The sequence below is a fragment of the Oreochromis aureus genome, linkage group 16 (assembly GCF_013358895.1).
Source record: "Oreochromis aureus strain Israel breed Guangdong linkage group 16, ZZ_aureus, whole genome shotgun sequence".
Classification (NCBI taxonomy): domain Eukaryota; kingdom Metazoa; phylum Chordata; class Actinopteri; order Cichliformes; family Cichlidae; genus Oreochromis; species Oreochromis aureus.
The window spans coordinates 33,550,006-33,574,403 of record NC_052957.1 but is presented as its reverse complement, the minus strand read 5'-3'; the positions used below and the strand labels follow the sequence as shown (position 1 = coordinate 33,574,403).

General features: G+C 41.9%; 1 protein-coding gene and 1 long non-coding RNA gene across 3 annotated transcripts; one reads left to right on the top strand and one right to left on the bottom strand.

Annotated features, from left to right (window-relative positions):
- Window positions 1-14,704: 14,704 nt before the first annotated feature.
- Window positions 14,705-16,350, top strand: LOC120433552 (disco-interacting protein 2 homolog C-like). The gene is made up of 3 exons (XM_039599884.1): window positions 14,705-14,879; window positions 14,975-15,091; window positions 15,276-16,350. Exons 1-3 carry the CDS (start codon window positions 14,705-14,707, stop codon window positions 15,287-15,289), a joined length of 306 nt encoding a protein of 101 aa, XP_039455818.1. The 3' UTR covers window positions 15,290-16,350.
- LOC120433553 lies at window positions 14,715-23,094 on the bottom strand. Of its 2 annotated transcripts, none has more exons than XR_005608614.1 (4): window positions 22,209-23,094; window positions 18,408-18,523; window positions 14,983-15,076; window positions 14,715-14,839 (listed from the first exon to the last, which is right to left on the bottom strand). It is a non-coding gene; the product is annotated as an uncharacterized LOC120433553 (long non-coding RNA). The 2 variants fall into 2 exon arrangements; XR_005608613.1 differs by having other exon boundaries at window positions 14,723-14,839; window positions 14,926-15,076.
- Window positions 23,095-24,398: the final 1,304 nt, after the last annotated feature.

The following is a 24,398-nucleotide window of genomic DNA, read 5'->3' as shown; positions in this document are numbered from 1 at the left end:
CACTAACAGCAGACTGTGGAATAATATTTAGTAGTAATGAAATAGCACAACTGGATTTACTGCGTCCTATCACAGTACCATACTGGAGTCACAGAGCTCCTGAGAGCGAACCATTTTTCCACATATTTTTAGTAGCCGTCTCCATACCTGTGTGGTTGATTTTATACACCTGTGGCCAAGAAAGTGATTGGAACACATGAATTCAGTGATTTGGATGGGTGAGTCAGATAATACTCCAAGAGGCATTAAAATTTAAACAATACTAATATATTTTTTGGACATATAAATAAATATAGCAAAACAATTAAGATATACTCCCAGTTTTGATTCAGAAAACAGACATCGTCTCTACTTTTAAGATTTGTCTTAAAAATTTCTGTTTTGATAAAGCATATAGTTAGAGCTGGATCAGGTGACCCTTAATCCTCCCCTAGGTATGATCCCCCCACCCCCCCAACAGGTCACGGCAGATGGCCCTGCCCCTCCCTGAGCCTAGTTGTGCTGAAGGTTTCTTCCTGTTAGAAGAATGTTTTTCCTTCCCACTGTTGCCAAAGCACTTGCTCAAAGGGGTTCACATGATGGCTGGGGTTGGCGCTGTATAAATAAAACTGAATTGAGTTACTTCAGTGCATGTTGCTAAGCAAGTGGTCTATTGGTCAAGTTACAGGAAGTTGTATTTCAAAGGAACCCAGACAGTCTAATCACCATCTCCTAGTTTGGAGGACTGTGAAACCATCTTCACATCATCTTGAGACATTTCTAGATCCTCATTCTGTTCAGCATCAGGGAAGTCCGGCTTGATCTGTAGTTGCCGGAGCTCTTCTGATCTGGGTACTGAGATCCTATTTGACTTTGGCTTCAGTCAAAGTATTCTTTTGCAGGTTTTCTCAGGCACCTCCAAGAGACCACATATGGTCCAACATTCATGTTATTAACAATTTGAAGTGGCTCCATTGCCTTGGGAACATTTCCTCCTATGAGCAATGGAACATTTGCTTGAATACAGAGATGTTTGACCACTTTTAAGTAAGGCCAACCTTTAACACCCCCACGTAGGGGAACTGTCTGCCTTTCAAATTGGTAACTTCCAGTTCATTTATAATAGCAATAAACAGAAGGCTTGTTGTTCACATCTACCAAAGCTACTGGAGTTTTTTATCGTTTGCCAACTAGACTCCATTTTCAGCCATTGTTGTAAATGCTTGTGCTGGTTTCAGTATCTCTGCACCCTTTGATCTTATTTTTTTTTTTTTTTTTTTTTTTTTTTTCTGTCTGTCCCATTTGGTTCTTTAGCCGTCAGAATTGTTGTCTGAAGACCAACAAGGATACCAAATGGATTTATTCTGCCAAATGGATCATCATGGCATTGCCGTATTGGTCCATTTGATCAAACTTTGTTGTTATTATTTATTTTATTTTCAGTTGTTACAGATGGGACAGACATGACTGGGGGATAGGAAAGGGAGAAAGAAAGAGAGGAAGGAAAAGAAAAACAGAAGGAAAAGAGACAGTGAGAAAGGGCACTTACAAAGACAAAGAGAAAGAAAAAAAAATCTCCTGGATCACCTGTTGAGAGAAAAGAAGAGAAGACAAGCAAAAAAAAAACCAAACAAAAACAAAGCAACATACTAAACACAACACCATCACGTTAATCTAGCTAAGTGTGAACAGCAGTAAATACTAAATATTGAAAGTTGTTGTGCAGCACGCAGAACAGACAGCGCACAATGTGCTTTGAAGTAGCAGCTAAGAAAGGTGTAGTTTATGTCTCACGAACAGTGAACACCCGTGTACACACCTGTGTGGATCAACGCGCTTGTATACAAAAAGGTTTCCCCATGTAACGGTCTGCTAGAGGGTGTGGAGGCCCATAGCCCCGTCCCCAGGGCATGAAGCAGGCATGGAGGAGATCCAGGCTCCAGACATCCAGAGGCCCCAGAGTGCGAGAGCCCAAGGAGTACCACCGAGGGGCATCCGTGCCACCCTCCTGGGAAGGGCTGAGGAGATCCCCAGACGAGGGGTCACCCAGTAGCCACGGAGCAGAAGCCAGAGGGGGCTGCACCGGCATGCCCGCCGGCTCTGTCTTATTTTCTGTTGACTCTCTCATGCTGGTAAATGTTTCCTTTAAGTTACCATTAAACTGGGAGAAGCATATCTTCACCCAACAGTCTGCTTATAGACAAAGTTGACCTAGTCCTAAAATTTGACGTTTCTTTGATTTTTCCTGCAGATCACATGTGGCCTTTCTCTAGACTTCTTTAAACTTACAGAGATGCTTGTTCACCACTGCCTTTAGTGTTGTTATAGAAGTCTTATTTATTGCAGCTTACTGTGTTTTATTGGGGGGGGTCTTCACCTTACAATCTAAAGCACTTTGAGGCAGTGATGACATTTAGCGCTATATGAACAAAATTGAACCGAATTCCATAGAATTAAAGAGGAAAGAGGAACGTACTGTCTGCAGGATGGAACAGTTCAAGGTGTCTGTGTTGTTGAAATGGTCTGTTTTACCTTCTGACATTACAGCAGTCAGTGATTTAGGTTGGTTGACAACTGAGGTTCCCCTTTGATAGCTGCTACTGTGAAGCAGATGTGTGGGAGGAATTTCTGGCCACAGCTGTTGTTGTTACTCAGTGACTATTAACCTATTTATCTTAGCGCAGTCCTCTTGTCTCATCCGTTCAGTTGTTTTAAAGTTGTAGTAATGAAATTACAGCAGTGAAAGATCCTTCTGGCTTGTACCTGCTTGAAAACTAAGGACACATTTGGACTTTGGGGCCCTCTCTGAAACTCACATAGCAGTTTGTGTGCACACAATTGGAAGAAGAAGCTTGTAGTGAGAGGAGATGCTCCCAGTGGGCACATTACCTCTCTTCCTGTGTGCTGGTTGACCACACTGAGAAAGAGACTCCAGGGACCACATGCAGTGCTGGTGGTACAGCCTGCAATTTACTTCACACGTTTACATCCCATTCTCTCTGCTTACTCTGCAAAATTAAAAGCAGAGCTTTTGTCTGAGGAGCAGTTTGGAAGAAATGTAAGGAGAGACATGAACAATGATGGGACAGAGTGCAGAGGCAGAAAGGTTGTGTGAGGTGACTAATAAGTTGCTAAAGAGCACTTTCTAGTGGCACAATGGATGACTAGCATGCCAGATCACAGTGGATCCCACACACCCCTCTGCTGGATCTACTGGATCTACTGGAAATACATCATATCCTCATACCCACCCAAAAAGTATCTTTTGAAACAGGAAGAGACCTCCGACAGTACCAGGCTGAGGGTGGCGCAGCCATTTTTCCTTATCTGGTTTTTAACAATTGTGGTGGAGAGCACTGTCTAATACACTGGTCCACATTTTCACAGATGAAGGTCAGAGCAAATGATACATTTCCTCAACAACCATTCAGTTGCTCGATGCACAGCAGTAAAATACCCGTGAACTGCAGCGTTTAAGAGTTCAGATTTTTCCTTTTCATTTCACCTGTCTTTAGATTAACAGCCATTGAATAATTTGTGATGTCAGTGTCTTGTTTTTTGTTGAGTTTCTTTTGTAAATAACCAGCATGGTTATCTTAGAAATAGCACTCTATTTTAGCACATTTCACATGTCATCTTACACTGCTAAAATCATTCCCACCTGGCACAGATGCATTACTAGCACATACATAACACTTGCCGTACTATTGATGCTTTTTTTTGTCAGACTACTCTTGGTCTGCATCCAGACATACATATATATATATACACATCTATATCTATATATATACACATACATATATATATATACATACACACATATATATATAGATATATATATATATATACACACACATATACATACATATATATATATACACATACATATACATACATATATATATACATATACATACATATATATACATATAGATATAGATATATAGATAGATGTGTGTGTATATATATATATATATATATATATATACACACATATATATATAGACTCACAGCCTTGGCCAGCCGCTTGAGTAGGTACACAAGAGAGATAGAAGGCAGGAGAATAAACCAGCTGTTGAACCAGCAAAGGTGTACTCTCAGTGGCAAGGGAACAATAAGAGAACAGCACCACCAAGGCTGGAGACGGAGCAATACTGGAAGAGCATATGGGAGAATGACGCAACCCATAACGGCAATGCTCAGTGGCTAGTGGATCTGAGGGCAGACCATAGCGACCTCCCTGAACAGGGTCCAGTAACCATCACAGTGGCAGATATCCAAGAAAGGATCTCCAGTATGAAGAGTTGGACAGCACCAGGGCCCGACATGGTTCACGCCTACTGGCTGAAGAAGCTGACTGCATTCCACGAGCATCTAGCAGCACAAATGAACCAGCTGCTAGTTAAAGAGAGACACCCGGAGTGGCTAACCGAAGGTCGGACGGTCCTGATCCCCCAGGACCCCAAGAAGGGACCGGTTCCATCCAACTACCGACCAATAACCTGCCTCAGTACTACATGGAAGCTCCTGTCAGGCATCATATCGGCTAAGATGAACAGGCACATGGGTCAATACATGAGTGGGGCAGAGAAAGGGATTGGCAAGAATACCAGAGGCGCAAAACACCAGCTACTGGTAGACAGAACAGTCAGCCGAGACTGCAAGACCAGACTGACCAACCTGTGCACAGCCTGGATTGATTACAAGAAGGCCTATGACTCAATGCCCCACAGCTGGACACTGGAATGCCTAGAATTGTACAAGATCAACAGGACCCTGAGAGCCTTCATCGGGAACTCAATGGGGATGTGGCGCATACAACACTAGAGGCCAACCCAAGCCCATAGCACAAGTCACCATCAAGTGCGGGATCTACCAAGGAGATGCTCTGTCCCCACTGCTGTTCTGCATAGGCCTGAACCTCCTCAGTGAGATCATTAACAAGACTGGCTACGGATACCGACCACGGAACGGAGCGGTTGTCAGCCACCTCCTGTACATGGATGACATCAAGTTGTATGCCAAGAGTGAACGAGACATCGATTCACTGATCCACACTACCAGGTTATACAGCAATGACATTGGAATGTCATTCGGACTGGAGAAGTGTAGTCGGATGGTAACAAAGAGAGGGAAGGTAGTCAGAACTGAGGGGACTGAACTACCAGAAGGCAACATTGCAGACATAGAGGACAGTTACAAGTACCTGGGGATCCTGCAGGCGAATGGGAACCATGAAGAGGCCACTAGGAAAGCTGCAACCACCAAGTACCTGCAGAGGGTCAGGCAAGTCCTGAGGAGTCAGCTGAACGGTAAGAACAAGTTCCGGGCCATCAACACCTACGCCCTGCCCGTGATCAGGTACCCTGCTGGGGTAATAGGCTGGCCAAAGGAGGAGATAGAAGCCACTGACATCAAGACCAGGAAGCTCCTGACCATGCATGGAGGGTTTCACCCCAAGTCCAGCACCCTGAGGCTGTACGCTAAGCGGAAGGAAGGGGGCCGGGGACTGGTGAGTGTCAGCACCACAGTCCAGGATGAGACAAGAAACATCCACGAATACATCACGAAGATGGCCCCAACTGACAGCGTGCTCAGTGAATACCTCAGGCAGCAGAAACCCAAGAAAGAGGAGGGAGACGAGGAACCATCATGGAAGGACAGGCCCCTGCACGGTATGTACCACCGGCAGATAGAGGAGGTGGCTGATATCCAGAAATCCTACCAGTGGCTGGACAAAGCTGGACTGAAAGACAGCACAGAGGCACTAATCATGGCAGCACAAGAACAAGCTCTGAGTACAAGATCCATAGAGGCTGGGGTCTATCACACCAGGCAAGACCCCAGGTGCAGGCTATGTAAAGATGCCCCAGAGACAATCCAGCACATAACAGCAGGGTGCAAGATGCTAGCAGGCAAGGCATACATGGAACGCCATAACCAAGTGGCCGGCATAGTATACAGGAACATCTGTGCCGAGTATAACCTGGAAGTCCCGAGGTCAAAATGGGAGATGCCCCCAAGGGTGGTGGAGAATGACCGAGCTAAGATCCTGTGGGACTTCCAGATACAGACGGACAAAATGGTGGTGGCTAACCAACCGGACATAGTGGTGGTAGACAAACAAAAGAAGACGGCCGTAGTGATCGATGTAGCGGTTCCGAATGACAGCAATATCAGGAAGAAGGAACTCGAGAAGCTGGAGAAATACCAAGGGCTCTGAGAAGAGCTCGAGAGGATGTGGAGGGTGAAGGTAATGGTGGTCCCCGTGGTAATCGGAGCACTAGGTGCGGTGACTCCCAAGCTAGGCGAGTGGCTCCAGCAGATCCCGGGAACAACATCGGACATCTCTGTCCAGAAGAGCGCAGTCCTGGGAACAGCTAAGATACTGCGCAGGACCCTCAAGCTCCCAGGCCTCTGGTAGAGGACCCGAGCTTGAAGGATAAACCGCCCGCAGGGGCGTGCTGGGTGTTTTTTATATGTGTGTGTGTGTGTGTGTGTGTGTGTGTGTGTATACATACTGTATATGTATGTGTATGTATAGGTTTACACCTAGTTAACAAACTAAGCTAGTCCCTGAATAACAGACAAACTATACAAAAAGGCGCAGAGTCGTCTCTTTTTGTTAAGGAAACTAAGATCTGTTGACACCTGCAGTAAATTCCTCTCGATGTTCAGTCTTCGGTGGCAAGTGTGCAATTGTATGCTGCAGTCTGCTGGGGAGGCAGCATCAGAAAGAAGGATGTGAGGAGACTGGAGACTGTAATTGCAGCCAGACTGGACACGCTGGGGGATGTGGTGATTGAAAGATGCACACTAAAGACATTAGAAGTCATCCTGAATAACTTATGATCGCCAACTTTACAACATATTTATGGAACAAAAAACATCTGTACGGTTCTTTTGTAAAACAGAGAGAAACTAAAACTCATTCACACTCACAGCCATCAGGCTTTTAAATTCTCATCAAAATAGCAGATGACCTATTTGGCTTAAGGCTTAATAAAGTAAAGAACTATAGTGTTTAGCATTCATACATTCATACTACTTACCACTGACATGTTTTTAACATTGTTCTTAATAAAGCAAACACAAACTATTCAATATAGTTAATTCACAATGAAAATGGCTTCCACCTCAAGCAGCTGTATCAGTAAATTGACAATTCACACATAGTAGAAGTAACATTAATATTAAGTCAGAACAGTTAAGTATTTTCAGGACTCTTACGTGGAGTATTTCTACAGTGTGATATCAGTATTGTTATAGTTTCATCATCACAGCAGAGATAAATGTTGGGGGAAGAGAAAGCTGAGGCAGAAACCAAGCATGTGAGAAATCTCCTGTTTACAAGTCAGGACCTCATTAGTGTAACAATTTAAATCCAAGCTTCTTTCTACTTTTCTTCCACTTGTTCATCCTGTTGCTTACAGGTGTGGAGGGATTCAAGCATTATGGTTGCCTCCATGGTACTGTTTTTGCTTTTTTATAGAGGGCCTTGGAAATGAAGCAGCACAAGCTGTCAGCCTGTACACCTTGTTCCTTCTCAGGTACTCATGTAAACAACCTCTGCTGCAGGCTTTGTAACAAGAGAGCTCACTTTCCACCTCACAGCACCACACGTTGTTCCTGTTAGAGATGCAGTCTCACCACACAGGTTTCCCTTCTAATCAAGGGTGTCAAATACAAAAGTGGGAGAGAGACAGATGGAGACAGCATGAGCATTTCACAAGAAATGCCTGCATTCATGGCTCTAAATTCTACATATGAGCAGCAGTGTGTCGCAGAGACAAGCTAACTGTCAATCAAGAGGCAGCCGTCTGTGCAGGGCTCACATGGTAGGCTGACACAGGAAAAAACAATGTGCTCCCAGATCGTTTACACACCCGAATGGGGAGAGTCATACGTCTGCAACTGGAACAGATTGTTATACATATCTTGAAGGATGGGAAATATCCGGTATACTTATACGTACCTTTTATGTAATGCTGTGCTGCAGCAGCTCTAAAGAAACAAAATTAGAAGCCATGAAATCACTGAATACACACACCGAGGCATCTGCTGGGAGAGCTGGATACTGCGTTTGTGCTGGGATGGTAGTGACCCTTTAAATCCCAGCAGACACTGGATTTCACATTAGTCATAATAATACGGAGCCTACGACTCTTACAAGAACATGAAGAAACGAGCAGTATAAATAACAAAATATAAGTCACTGCTTTCATGAACTTGAGTGAAAACTGTAATAATGGGACACCAGTGCCATAGGGCCTATTGTATCCACCATGATCTCCTATCTAATGTTACTGTCCTTATAGGGGAAGTCACCAATAAAATAACCCTTTACACAAGAATCTGTTTAGAACCATTCAAAACAAGCACCAACCAAGAAACAAGCCCCTGTTCGAAAATCCACACCCTCATGCTTGACTGTTCTTGGTGTGCCAGCATTCAGAGTGACTGTGGGAATTATTTGAAAGTTGTCATAACAACAACAACAACAACAACAGTTCCAGGGTCAATAGAAAGTCCATGGAACGCAGTGAAGGAGATGAACTGTGGATTGTAGATTTACACAAGTTGGTAAGATCTCTTGGAGCCATCTATAAACAAGCCTGACATGAACTGCAAACTGCTGCAACACCAGCATCACCTCCACAGTGAGGCCAGTTTTACCTCACCATGGACTGAGAGGGTGCTGACCAAGAAAGAAGCCCTGCCTCAAAATCAACACCTTCATGTTTTATGAAACTTTTTGGAGACAAGACAAACCAAATCCAAGGTGGTAGGATCATGTTCTGAGGCTGTTCTGCTATCAGCAGTAAAGGTACAATGCACAAAGTGGATGAAATAAGGATAAAGTGTCAGGTTTCCCGGGTCTTTGACCCAGTGTTTTCAGTTTATTCTTTGTCACTTTTCCATGAGTTTCCTGTTTTATTGTTTTAGCCTCTTATATGTGTGCATTATTCACTTTTAATTCCCATGTCTCATTACTTAGATTTAGTTCAGCTCTGTTCTTACCTGTTTCTAATCATTATCTAGTGTATTTAAGCCCTCAGTTTCCCTCAGTTCCTTGTCTTGTCATCATCAATCCCACGTGTGTGTTTTCAGTTCAGTTCAGTCGTCTCATGTTCTGTTCATCCTGTTATCACAATGAACACCGTCTAAATTAGGGGTGGGTTTTAATAATCGATATTCATCGATTAAAATCGATTCTGGCTTGGATAACGTGAAATCGATTCATTAAAATCCTGAATCGATTTTTTAATATAAATTTATTTTGCCTGAAACGCCAGAATCTCAGGTGAAACCTCACAAAATTTCAACAACCACCAAACAGCTAAGACAGTAAATGAGAGCAGGAACACGGATTCTTCACAAGAACGTAAACAAACAGCGCGGACACGCGGATCAGAATCAGTGAGATGTCGCCTTTCTCACCCGACAGGCGCTGCAGCTTTCAGTGGCTGCGCGCGCTCCGCGGACGGCAATCACTTTCTGGCAGACAATCACTGGCGCTGAAGCTAAAACACTGTTTATGCATCTGTGATTTATTAGTGATCACTCACTTGTGTGCACGTGCATGTAGGTGAACGCTCACGGCATGACGGCACACAGCTCAGTTCCTGTCTGCTCTGATCTTGCAGCACGTGACCTCCACCTGAAGCCATAAATAGGGGTGAAACAGCAGGCTTTATACCTGAATCTTGCATTTTGCATTTTTAGTTGTCGTACGTTAAATGTACAGACCGCGATCTTCCCTTTCTGAAAGCTTTCTGGAAACGGATGTCCAACGTAATTGTAGCGAAGCTAAGTCATTGACAATGTCTTTATCCAGTGTTAGAACCCCTACCCCCATTAATTCAGAGGATATTTTACCTGCTATCAGCGGGTGTTTCGATAGGCTCTCTGGATTACAGTGGGGCTTGATAGAAAATGGGATCTGGGACTCCGATGTCCAAGTAGCACTGGCTGATATGATTACTGATGTCATACAGTCAGTTAGCGCAAGCACCATAAAAACTTCAATTCTAGGAGGTCAGGACCAATTAAATGATGCGTCATTTCAGACAAGCCTTAGCATAGCCGTGACAAAAATAAGCCCCATATTGGGAAACTCTCTCTCAACCAGCTTTGCTGCCGCTCTTAATGTCACCCATGAGGAGTGTGACAGCGCTGTGGAGCTGACACAGATGGTTGAGGAGGAGATCTCAAATAAAGTCAACTCGGGTTGGGTTCTAGTCCCAGAAAACCCTGAATCTATTTATGTCACCAGAAAAATAACAAACATAAAAAACCTCAGATGCATGGTTTCTCATGCTTTCTCATATCTGAAGAAATATAAAGGTAAGCTGAGCTGCCTGTGCATGAAGACTTTACCCAGCTCCTTTAGTTCAAGCGTTGAGAGTCTTGAATCCAAGCTCTCTGAGATGGGAACAATTAAAGAAATAAGTATGGGTCTCATGAGGTGGAGTACAGACAGAGAGATAAGTAAAGATGACGAGGACTGTCACATAGAACTGCAACCCATGGAGAAAAAAGAAAGTGATGAGTTTGCAGAAGCTGAGGAGAAAGCTCGAAATGATATTGAAACAATCCTCAACAGTCTGAATTATTTACATGATGAAGATGATGCAGATAAAGCTGCAGCTGACATTGTAAATGTGTTAATTGCTAACATTCAGTATCCTGATGCAGAAGATATCACATTAAGTGAGAAGTGTAGCTCACCCAAGCCTGCTTTTGATGTGGACCTGGTGATCAAAAAGGTGAAAGACTTTTTTGCATCATGCGCCCTAATTATAAAACCAGATGAAGTAAAACAACACTTCTTCAGGTTTGCTAAAAAGGAATTTGAAAAAATGAACAGTGAGCTGAAAGATCAGGTGAAGAAAAGCAAAGGATATTTGACCTTTCACAGACAACAGGCAAACTCCGCTGAGAGTGAGAGAGCTGACTCCAGGAAAAGCGTACACATGAATCCCTCAGAAGTTCCCAGAAAATCACCAACCTTAGAAACCACAGTTAAAAGTTCTTCTCCACTCAAATTTAGAACAGTCATGCCGGTTATGGATAAACTGTTTAGTAAATTAACACAGGCAGGACACCTTGACCTGACAAGTAAGGAAATCGAGATGTTTTCAAGGGAGTTGACAGATAAAGTGTACGACCATGTTGAGTCAACATATCCAGCTCCCACGATGCAAATGGGTAAAAGTCTCTCACAGTCTGACATGTCTAAGACTTCACAGGGTGACTGTAACGTACCCTCTGCTCCTAAGGTGCCATATGTGCTCGTAGAAGATTCAGTGGAAAGGTTCTTACAAAACCTTCTTTTCTGGTTGGAGAATGAAACTTTAACCCAAACTATTATAAATGACAAAATTTCTGGTGCCGTGGAAGATATAGTAAGAGTGCTGACCCCATCAAAGGAAGAAGTTATGATTGGACCAGATGCTGGTGAAACAAGTGACAGACTGTTTACATCACAGTCAAGTCCAGTTACTGATCTCACCAATCAACCAGTCTGTGTGAGTGCAGAACACCCGGACCTGGTTTCAAATACAAGCAATGATCAGGCATCAGTGTCTCACTCTGAACCCACAGAGAGGGTCTGAAAAAACAGCCAGAAACAACCTCTGCCCATCAAAGCCACGAGAATCGCAGAAAAGTTGCACGAAAGGAAGAAAACTGTAGACAGTTAAATCATTAGTGTCACCTGAGATGATCCCTGGACTTTCTTCATAATAACCTGCCAATCACAGCTTTAGCACTCTTCTAGTCATGAGATATCAGAAGATTCTCACGCAAATTTGCCCCAATGAAAAGGCATCAGTGTCTCACACTAAATCTTCTGCAACCTCTGAAAAACAGAGGAAGAACTGTCAGAAAATTAGTGTCACCTGATGATAGGCTAATTGCCAATCCATCTAGACAGAGTTGGTACTTCTTCTGATAAGAAAAATAGAGCTACCAACCATCTGACAGAGTTGGCACCAAATCCCTGGAAATTCTTAAAAATAACAGGGTAAAATTAGTCAAGGCCACAGCTAAAGGCCTTATCAAGGAGTTTGGATCTTCAGAGAAGTTCTTCGATGTAATAATATCAGAAGATTCATCTTTTTACGACACTATTCTGAATCACCTAACAATCAATCTCGGTGTCTTCATGAATCCTCCAAAGAAATCCAAACTCGCCAGGTTTTTTTCAGCAGCGTTAAAAGCTTTTAAGAAGCCATTCAGCCGCTGCTTTAAAGGCAGTACTGATGACTAAATTGTCATCTTGATTTTTTTCAAATACCTCTTTTAAAATCTTAAAGCAGTCTGGCCTCAGAGTTAACATCTGAGGTATATTTTATTTTAAAACTATTTCATTCGACTTTAATTAGACTGAGAAATATTCTTCATCGTGTCTCCTCATTATCGTTACCATCACCCCCACCGGCCGCGGCAGATGGCCGTCCCTTCTGAGCCTGGTTCTGCCGGAGGTTTCTGCCTGTTACAGGTAGTTTTTCCTCCCCACTGTCGCCAAGTGCTTGCTCATAAGGGATTATTAATTAATTGGGGTTTTCTTGCTGCTACTGTAGGGTCTCTATCTTACAGTATAAAGCAACTTGAGGAGACGATTGTGATTTGATGCTATATTAAACATCTTAAATTCAACTGAATCTTAAAATGTAATATAGCATCACATCACCATCAAATCAACAGCTGAAAAATAAAACAAAATGAAAATAAAAACCTAAATTAAAAACTGTTTCTGATTTGTCTTGTGCTTTCAAAATATTTTGTTATTCATATTTATTTGTTATTATATAAATATGAAAAGCTGCATTTTATGCTCTGGTCATTAGTACTGGTATTTTAATGTAAGCAAACATAGGGAACATACACCGATGCGTAAGTACTACAGATGAAGATGCAAAGAAACCATGAAATAATTAATGAAATAGTGAAGTTTATGAATAAAATAAACAACTATTTTGTTTTACAAATCTTGTCAAACTTGTAAAACAATCTGAGCTCTTCAGTCATCAATATCTTTCCTGAATACCTGAAGCTTCTCTCTGAAGTGGATATGTTGTCGCGGCCCATGTCAGCTCTACTTGTGGCCCGCATAATGACGTGACGAAATATTTTTAAAAATTATTATTCAAAAAATTATTTAATATGAAGGCAATAGGCAGAGTGTTACAGGCATAGACTTAAAGAATGTAGCCTCATGGGCAGTGTAGCCCAGTTGTAAGTGCTATTAGGACTCGACTGTACACTGTGTTCGTGTACATTGCACATTGTTCTTTGCAGTAGGAAGAGTTCAGTCTTTGTGAGCTGCATGGATGACATGCTGCACAGGCTTCCTTTTATGGGCGTCTAAGTTAATGTTGGGTGATTCACATTAGCAACCATACGTTGCCTTTCTTGTGTAGAATCATCCGTCAACTCCGGCTTGACGAGCTGGTCTCTTGGCCGTCAGAGCGCGGTGTGCTAGTTCAATTCCAAGTAACTGGTCACTGGGAAAGCCCAGCATGTTTTTCAATAAATTATCCAAAAATGTCATCACGTCGGCCCCTTCTTTATCTTCACATATTCCATATATCTAAAGGTTATCTCTGCGCGCTCAGCCTTCCTGCTCAACCAGCCTCGCTTCTAGGCTGGCTTGACGTTCTGTTAATCTCTTAATTAAAGACGATGCCGCCTGTAGCAGCATCTCAGTCTCGTCAAATCGCCCCTCTGCCTCTTCCATTCTAGCATCAACTCTTCTTAACCCTCGTCTAATATGTGCATATTGTTTGTTGTTGTCTTTCCTAAAGTCACGAAGCTCTTTCGGGATATTGAAGAGGCTGGGCTCGTCTGTATCCATGCCCTCTGTGGCTAACCTTAGCTCGGGAGAGTAGCTCCTATCCACGTGGCTTTTCTCTGTTTCCTCTTTTGTCTGAGTTGTGCCTCTCAAACTACATCACACCTAAACACATTCATGTAAAAAACACAGAGGTTAAGCCATCAAAGTGTGTGTAAAAGAAGTGTTTATGTCTGTCTTGCAGTTTGTTTGGAGTCCGAGGTTTGCAGTGAGAGTAAAGAAAACACAGTGCTTACACTCTAAAACCAATCTGAGGTGTGGTGATTCTGGGATTGACCCACGCACAACAGAAATAAAAAATAAAAATTTTATTTTACTGTTTTGACTTTGCTTTACAATATCAAACACTGAGCCAGATGCAAATAGTCATGTACATCAGTCTAAACACATTCATGTTAAAATACAGAGGTTAAGCCAAGATAAGTGTGTGTAAAAGAAGTGTTTATGTGGGAAATTTGTTTTGTTCCTGTCAGAAGTGCAAAGTTATGTGGAGAAATTAGAAAACACAGGAATGCAATAAAATACTCCAAAATAAAATAAAATAAAATACTATATACAATAGAATAAAATAGAATAGAATAAACTGTACAGTTTTGAATAAAATCAAATACAAATGAATAATCTGTAGATCAGTCAAAACACAACTCTCAGAAGAAGAATGCAGAATACAAGGAGAATAAAAGTGGATTATAATTGATACCAAAACGGATCTTTATCCATGGAATCAGTAGCTTAAAATCAGGAATTTCAGGCTTTATTATCAAGGTTAAGTTAAGAAAATAAATAAAAACAGGTGTGACCATATTTGACCATTATGAGCTAATTCAAGCAAGTAGAAAACTGAATAATAATTATCCATAACTGTGGATGAACTGGCCGTTAGATGAACTGCAGTTTTTGTCCTTTGGCTTCTTGATGGCTCACACCGTTCCCCTCTCTCACCTCCTGCAGCTGCATAAGAGGGCGGAGCGAGTGGCAGCTCTGCTGATGGAGAGAGGCGGTCTGCAGGAAGGAGAACATATCGCTCTGGTGTACCCGCCAGGTGAGAGACGATGCAGATGTTAAATGTACTTTTCAGGTGACAGCACCTGGACACTGCAAGCATCGTTCACACCAGTGTGTCTCCTTCTTCTGCAGGTACAGACCTGATCGCAGCCTTTTCTGGCTGCCTGTACGCCGGCTGCGTTCCCATCACAGTGCGACCGCCTCACCCTCAGAACATCTCCACCACCCTGCCCACTGTTAAGATGACAGGTACAGCGTTTCATTCATATCCGCACAGGGAAATCACGCTCGCATTAAGTACTTTAATTTAACATAAATGCAGGTCGTGCACAGCCGCCTCACAATGCAGTCTGAGTAGTTCTGGTTGCAGATATAAACCTAAAGAATGCACATTAAATGAAATCCTCTGCTGTGATGAAACCTGCCTTTACAGCTCCATCACTCTGATTTATCGAAAAATAAAAACTTGCTGTAGCTGCAAGTCTGTGGAGTTCCCCACAAAACAAGAGCAAATACAGCCCAGTATGTCGCAGAACAACCACTTCAGCTGGTGGTGAGAGATGGGCTGTGAGAGACCAAAGTGACATGTCCTTCTCTTTCAAAGTTATCTAAGCTCAGCTCTCTACTGCACACAAGCACAACATTCAAAGATGTATTTGAAGCTGAATTTTGGTGAACAGAAAGCGATCCCTGCTGCTATAATCACAAGATGGAATTCAACACTGAGACAAGTAAAGGCTGTTCTTCAATGTGAACATCTAAAACTCTCTGCTCTTCTTGAAATGGCTGCGCACAAGGAATTATTATTCACAGCATGAACCTGTTGAAGGAGATGGTGGACAACTTGAAGCTTTTTGGAGCAGCAACAGATTTGACACAAGGTGAGAAAATAGTCAGGATCAGTCCTGCTGTTCCATCCGTGCTGGGGGTTAGGTGACAAACCTAGCTACAGCTAAGTCACTACCTGGATATTGCTGATGGACAGAACGCCCTCTTATTCTGGGCAATGAGCATGCAGACTCTTCGTGCACTGTTTCATGTGGCCACCAGGCAGTACCTGCATGTAGTGCTGCAGTGGAGCGTGTTTTCAGCTATGGTGGCAACATTCAACGGCCTCATCGTGGACAAATGACTGACAGACTTTGGGCCAGTTTGGTCTTTTGCAAATGCAATGCAGAATAGTTCATTGTTACACACACACACACAATTTTTCTCTGTTACTCACACAAGGACACATACAAACATGTTGACACATAAACTAGATCAGAGAGGACATGCTAATCACACTGCACTACATTCACTGCGATGTTTCTTTGTTTTGTAATGTGGAAACCTCAGTACTTTTTGTTGGTTTTGCATTTTTCATTGAATGCTTATTCTGTGAATTAATAGTTTAAAAGAAGACTATTTTTGCAGCTAAGTTTAACTGAGCTGTACATTATAGAGGTGCGATTTCAGAATTAATTTGTGTTTGTGTATATTCTGTAAGTTTGCTGGTTTCAGCATGTGTTGAGGGGAGAATGGATTTTGGTCCATTACGGTGCAGAAATTGTTTTCTCGTTACACCAGTATAGTGACATGAGACAAGATTTGTTGACTGGTGCTATATGAATAAAAATGAACAGATCTAAAGAAGGTGTTCCTGAAATTTGGGTTTATCAGAACAGGACAGATGGATGACCACAGGACACACAGGGCTGACAGGACAAACATGTTGATAAACATTACACAAGATAGAGAGAGGACATACTAAACCAAACTGCAGATAAAATTCACTACTGGATGTTTGATCAGCTTTGTTTTGTAAAGACAGTGAAATCTCAGTACAACTTTTGTTGCTTTTTTTGCATTTTAAACTTAAAATGCGTAGTAAATAGGATCTGTGTCCACCAATCCTCAGCAGTGACAAGACTAAACGCTATTCAAGAGCTCAGTTTAACCTTTTCTCCACTGTACATTATAGAGGTAGCTGATAAAGTAGAGGAGAAAAGTTTACTTTGTGTATAATCATTAAAGTTTGCTGGTTTCAGCATGTGTTGAGATAAATGCCTTATGTATAAAGAAGTTTAATAGTTGGTTCCAGCAGTTAAAATGTTCTTGCTTGTACATTTCTGTGGATAATATTGCAAGGTGCATTTTATCTTGTGTAGGAGACAACATGTTTATCTTGTCACAAAGAATAAGTTTTTGTTGACCGGTAGTATATGAGGTTTGGGCGTGATAATAAAATGAACATGTTTCTAATCACGCTAGAAGGATGTACCGGTCGGTGCATGAAATTTGGGTAACCAGATCAGAACAGCGACATTTCGGTGATGGATGTGCCGCAGCTGAGCCTCTAGCCAATCAGCACAGGGCGGGGACAGGATGTACGTTCTTTCAGAGCATGATAAATAAAAAACACAAAGCGGTCAAGATCTGGCTGACACATTACTAATGCAAACTCAAAGCCTACAAAGTGCAATGATACTGTGATTTGTTTGAGGTCACCTCAAATCTGATTTTCAAAGACAGTGAGCAACACATAGCGTGGTTTTTTAAACTAAAATTTGCTTTTTGATCATGAAGACGTTTAAACTGTAAATCTAGCAGTGTAGTAAATAAGGACCTGGAGTCCACCAATCCTCAAAGCAGTGAGTCCTGGCCTTAGCCCGTCATAGTTCAGAAAGATGACGGATGATGATGGCAGCAGCCTTTTCTCCTGCGTGTAGCTTCAAAATGTGTGTAATGATAACGTTGAGGAGAAATTACATTAATGCATATTTGAACAATCAAACAAATTTTAGTTACATGCGGCTGTGTTTGATGTCATATCCTTTACCCTGGCCAAATGTATAAAAAGACCAAAGAAAAGTGGAAAACAGTTAAACAAATGTTTTTGGACAAAGTTTGTGTTTTTTCCATTGTTGGATAATGCTTCCAGCCAAAGTGAGACCATATTTATCTTGTGTAGGAGAGGCTAACATTGTTATCTTTATACAAAAACCAGCTGAACATGAAGGTTTTGGACCAATTTTGTTACTCCATTCTTTAGCATCGGTTTGAGCACCGTTTGGGCGTGATAATATAGGCTGTTCAGCCGGTATCGGATAATGTTTAATAATACCCATCCCTACTAAGGAGTTCAGTGAGCTATCTGCAAAAGCCTGGTTAGTCTACCAGCTGTTCAAGAATGCACAGGACTGTAAAGTTATTGTTCTAGGACCTCCAAAGTGGCAGGCGGCCACAAGTTTTCACGGCGTTCAATAAATGCAGCAAAGCACCCGTCTTGAAGAAGCCGTGCCTGTGTTGTCATTTCGGAGTTACACTCTGAAAACGAGGTCACGCTTACTTCCCGAGCTAAAACCTCTGCTTGTGCTCACAGATTCTAAATCGCAACAAATAAGATAATAACAACACAAGTGACTACAAAGTGACAGCAGAGGCTGGAGAAGAGCAAGCACGAAGTGAGACATTGTGGTACCACACTTTCTAGTGGTACCACTCTTCATATACCAGTTTGATAATGTCCTAAATGCAGCATGTTAGTCCATCAAATTCCATCTGAGCTTTGAAGAAAACACACTCAGCTCTTCCTGGATTTTCAGAGTTGTTCGGTTCATACAGGAACTTCGCAGTCACAGTTAACATGTCGATGTTTGGCTCCACCATCTCAGCCAGTGAGCCCGGTCACAATTTATTCTGAGGAAAAAAAGAGGAACAAAAAGACATTTTAAGAAGTTTGCTTTGTGTTGCTGTTGTTGTCTGTGAGTAGCATCCAATCAGAAGAGAGGAGGTGGAGCCTAGACAGATGAAAAGGAAATAGTTCAGAGAAGAAAACCAACATCCGTTTGGGGGATGTAACAATGACATAAATTACATTTTCAACAAAAGTTAGAGTGAAAACACAGTTACAGGAAAAATGTGTCTATCTAAATTTAAATAGTCTAAATTTTACATAGTCTAGAATCGTGTTAACAGCATCTGATTGGGCGGTTCAGAGTGGAGCCTACGTAAGACGCGTCAGCAAGGAGCGGTGTGGACAAAAAAATCAACACACCCAGACTTATCACCTCTCTGTGAAAGAAGGAGAACAACAACAACAGCAGCCTTTAAATCCTGTAGAAAAAATAAAATAACCTATTGCCTTTGGGAAACACGGAGTACTCCGTTCTGCAAATGGTACTGCAGAGCGAGCTGCCAGGAGACAATGCTACTGACGACCAGAGCATATAAATGCAACACTTTTCATATTTGACAATATATTTTGAAAGCACAAGACAAATCAGAAACTGCTTTTAATTTAGGTTTTTATTTTCATTTTGTTTTATTTTTCAGTTGTTGATTTGATGGTGATGTGATGCTATATTACATGTTTTTAAGATTCAGTTGAATTTAAGATTTTTAATATAGCATCAAATCACAACCGTCTCCTCAAGTTGCTTTATACTGTAAGATAGAGACCCTACAGTAGCAGCAAGAAAACCCCAATTAATTAATAATCCCTTATGAGCAAGCACTTGGCGACAGTGGGGAGGAAAAACTACCTGTAACAGGCAGAAACCTCCGGCAGAACCAGGCTCAGAAGGGACGACCATCTGCCGCGGCCGGTGGGGGTGATGGTAACGATAATGAGGAGACACGATGAAGAATATTTCTCAGTCTAATTAAAGTCGAATGAAATAGTTTTAAAATAAAATATACCTCAGATGTTAACTCTGAGGCCAGACTGCTTTAAGATTTTAAAAGAGGTATTTGAAAAAAAAAAATCAAGATGACAATTTAGTCATCAGTACTGCCTTTAAAGGACCAGCTGAACGGCTTCTTAAAAGCTTTTAACACTGCTGAGAAAAACCTGGCGAGTTTGGATTTCTTTGGAGGATTCATGAAGACACCGAGATTGATTGCTAGGTGCTTCAGAATAGTGTCGTAAAAAGATGAATCTTCTGATGTCATTACAGCGAAGAACTTGTCTGGAGATCCAAACTCCTTGATAAGGCCTTTAGCTGTGGCCTTGACTAATTTAACCCTGTTATTTTTAAGAATTTCCAGGGATTCGGTGCATCTCACTTCAGAAAGTACCAAATGTGACAGATGGTTGATAGCTAAGTCTATTTTTTCTATATCCAGAACATTTCTGGTATTTTTGTGACATTTTTGTGCCATTGTCATGAATAGACTATTGCTAAATCGAATGGCAACTAGCTTAGCAGCATAAGGTAGCACTGATGTTTCTGATAGTTCTTCCTCTGTTTTTTCAGAGGTTGCTGGCTGACTTTGACCCTCTGTGTGTTCAGAGTGAGACACTGATGCCTGATCATTGCTTGTATTTGAAACCAGGTCCGGGTGTTCTGCACTCACACAGACTGGTTGATTGGTGAGATCAGTAACTGGACTTGACTGTGATGTAAACAGTCTGTCACTTGTTTCAACAGCATCTGGTCCAATCATAACTTCTTCCTTTGATGGGGTCAGCACTCTTACTATATCTTCCACGGCACCAGAAATTTTGTCATTTATAATAGTTTGGGTTAAAGTTTCATTCTCCAACCAGAAAAGAAGGTTTTGTAAGAACCTTTCCACTGAATCTTCTATGAGCACATAGACCACATCAGGAGCAGAGGGTACGTTACAGTCACCCTGTGAAGTCGTAGAGATGGGGCCTGGATATGTTGACTCAACATGGTCGTACACTTTATCTGTCAACTCCCTTGAAAACATCTCGATTTCCTTACTTGTCAGGTCAAGGTGTCCTGCCTGTGTTAATTTACTAAACAGTTTATCCATAACCGGCATGACTGTTCTAAATTTGAGTGGAGAAGAACTTTTAACTGTGGTTTCTAAGGTTGGTGACTTTCTGGGAACTTCTGAGGGATTCATGTGTACGCTTTTCCTGGAGTCAGCTCTCTCACTCTCAGCGGAGTTTGCCTGTTGTCTCTGAAAGGTGAAAAATCCTTTGCTTTTCTTCAAATGATCTTTCAGCTCACAGTTTAATTTTTCAAATTCCTTTTTAGCAAACCTGAAGAAGTGTTGTTTTACTTCATCTGGTTTTATAATTAGGGTGCATGATGCAAAAAAGTCTTTCACCTTTTTGATCACCAGGTCTACATCAAAAGCAGGCTTGGGTGAGCTACACTTCTCACTTAATGTGATATCTTCTGCATCAGGATACTGAATGTTATCAATTAACACATTTACAATGTCAGCTGCAGCTTTATCTGCATCATGTAAATGCAAATTGTTGAGGATTGTTTCAACATCACTTTGAGCTTTCTCCTCAGCTTCTGCAAACTCATCACTTTCTTTTTCCTCCATGGGTTGCAGTTCTATGTGACAGTCCTCGTCATCTTTACTTATCTCTCTGTCTGTACTCCACCTCATGAGAGCCATACTTATTTCTTTAATTGTTCCCATCTCAGAGAGCTTGGATTCAAGACTCTCAACGCTTGAACTAAAGGAGCTGGGTAAAGTCCTCATGCACAGGCAGCTCAGCTTACCTTTATATTTCTTCAGATATGAGAAAGCATGAGAAACCATGCATCTAAGTTTTTTTATGTTTGTTATTTTTCTGGTGACATAAATAGATTCAGGGTTTTCTGGGACTAGAACCCAACCCGAGTTGACTTTATTTGAGATCTCCTCCTCAACCATCTGTGTCAGCTCCACAGCGCTGTCACACTCCTCATGGGTGACATTAAGAGCGGCAGCAAAGCTGGTTGAGAGAGAGTTTCCCAATATGGGGCTTATTTTTGTCACGGCTATGCTAAGGCTTGTCTGGAATGACGCATCATTTAATTGGTCCTGACCTCCTAGAAGCAAAGTTTTTATGATGCTTGCACTAACTGACTGTATGACATCAGTAATCATATCAGCCAGTGCTACTTGGACATCGGAGTCCCAGATCCCATTTTCTATCAACCCCCACTGTAATCCAGAGAGCCTATCGAAACACCCGCTGATAGCAGGTAAAATAGCCTCTGAAGTAATGTGGATAGGGATTCTAACATTGAATACAGACATTGTCAATGACTTAGTTTCGCTACAATTACTTTGGAAATCCGTTTTCAGAAAGCTTTCAGAAAGGGAAGATCGCGGTCTGTACATTTAACGTACGACACCCCTATTTATGGCTTCAGGTGGAGGTCACGTGCTGCAAGATCAAAGCAGAAAGGAACTGAGCTGTGTGACGTCATGCCGTGAGCGTTCACGTGCACACAAGTGAGCGATCTCACGCGTGCGCACATAAAACGCTTTGAAAGCTGCAACTGCATTAAAATCAGAATCGTTTTGATGGAGAAGCCCCTCGCTAATAAATCACAGACGCATAAACAGTGTTTTAGTTTCAGCGCCGACGTTGAAGTCGGTGTTGTCAAACTTTCAATCATACCTGTAGCTAGTTCTTTGAATCTCTCAAATGGGTTGAATGGCGGTTGTTTTCCACCATCATCGCAGAGCATTCCTCCAGCAGGTCCAACGCCTGATTCAAGAAAACCCGCGACTCCGGCAGCTGTGCTCCGAAGCAGTTTGCTAACGTGATGGTTAACTAGCTAAAGAATCCCAACATATATGAGGTACTTAAAAAACCAAGGGAACGAAGAAGGATGAGGAGAAGTCGAGACAGCGATCTGACTGATTGGTTAATCTGAGGCTCTCAGTGCTTCTCGGATTCACACACAAATGTACCGTCGATTTCCTCAAATATCAAGCGTGGTCCGGTGCACGCTGTCACTACCGATCGGTGCCAATGTCATTCCCAATATGCGCTGGCATGACGTCGGAGCAGCATGAGTACGAGCATTTTTTTTTTTTTTTTTTTTTTTTTTTTGCCGATGCCCGTCATGCCGCCCCCCACCACGATGCCGCCCTGGGCAACCGCCCGTGTCGCCCGTATCAAAAGCCGCTACTGTACACCTGTGTAAATAATTAACAATAAAATAATAATGCTTCCCAAAGATATTTAGGACATTTTTAATTCACCCTGTAAATAGATAATGAAGAACTGAGGTACACGAATGAAATTAGTTACTGCTAAAAACCTGCTTAGCTTATGAAAACAGCATTTTGAGCACAGTAAAAATGGCTTTTTGATTTTTTTCAAATTATCCTCGTGCTTATTCAGAGGGACAAAAAGACCTGTGCAAATATATTCAGTTATCAGGTTTAAGAAATTATTACAAAAAATATAAAACCTTGAAAATTCACACAATGTGGGAAAAAGAAAGCAATAAGCATTTATTTTATTTTCTGATCATTACGGAAACGTGAAGACTTTAGAGGCTATCCGGTTGTTCAGTGATGACGTGACGAATCCTACTTCCGGGCCTAAAGTAGTCTGCGTTTAATATGGCTTTTGTGTTGTTAACATGTTTAATGTTTTGTATTTTCTTCTATTTAATCTCAAAAAGCTCCTAAAACAGTCAGTGATCACTGTTGACCTCCCTCGGCTTTTATTACTGCTAATCATTTATTTAAGCTCAGTTTTTAAAACCTTACGATGTAACTACAGCACAGCCCATGCAGCAGTATATGAATGACTAACCTCGTATTGTGGATGGATTATCTCACTTGTTCTCCTGGCTGAAGTTTAGTCCTTTTACAGCATCCCGCTATGCGATTACATTTGTTCCTGACCACCGAGAACACTCACGTTAACTTTTATCGAGTGGGAAAAAAAGTTAGCTTGTTTATGTTATGCTAACATAGCTGTGTCGCTAGCGGTCACGTAGCACATCATTATATACCAGCTAGCCAAACTTCAGTAACCCTACAAACGTCACTGCTGTTTAGTTTTCTGTCTTCATTTATGTTGGAAGTTATAGCAGAGCTGTGCGTTTGAATTTTTTCCAAAACCCGCAGTCAGTACATGCTATATTGTATTTAGATAGAAGCTAGCGAGCTAACTTCCTGCTAACTTCTAACGCCGTTAAATGTCATAAATTCCATTTTCATGGATGTCTGGATGTTAAACTCAATTGTTACACCTGGTAGAGCAGAACACTGATCATTCTATTAAAGATGAAAGACTTTAGACAGTTTTTCAACTCTCAGTAATGCCACAGTGATCGTTTGATATATGGACCTGCAGCGGAGTTTAGGCCCAGACACGGCCAGTGACGTCAGACTGAACAACCGGATTGGAAAACTTTAGATCCTCGGTCCGGGGCTGAAAGCCGACAGCTCGCTGATTCTGATGTTTCGGCGGGTCCGCGTTTTGTGTTCACGCCCTTTTTGCGCTGATTCTAAAGCTGTTAGTTTGATCTCTCTCCAAACAATATTGACCGAACCAGCAGCAAAAGAAGATCCAAACTACGCTTCACATAAACATCGTCATGAAATCACTCTGACTTTTACTGTTTTGCTTCCACCACGATAAAAATCACACTTCATGCACAGCTCTCTCTCCCTCTCTCTCTCTCTCTGTACTTCAAGAACAGTTTCCCGTCTAAAAATCTGTTTTCTGCATTATTCGCTTGCTTGTTACGCACAACTCTACCGTTGTTTACAGCGCTGTCGGCTGCTGTTTTTTCCTTTTTTTCGTTTTACATACTTCCGAAAAGAAAACCTAATTTCTGCCGTT

Bases quoted from the DNA above. Each gene is read 5' to 3' on its own strand.
- LOC120433552 (XM_039599884.1), top strand. From the start codon at position 14,705: ATGAACTGGCCGTTAGATGAACTGCAGTTTTTGTCCTTTGGCTTCTTG. The intron at 14,880-14,974 runs GTGAGAGACGAT...CTTCTTCTGCAG, and splicing joins CGCTCTGGTGTACCCGCCAG to GTACAGACCTGATCGCAGCC.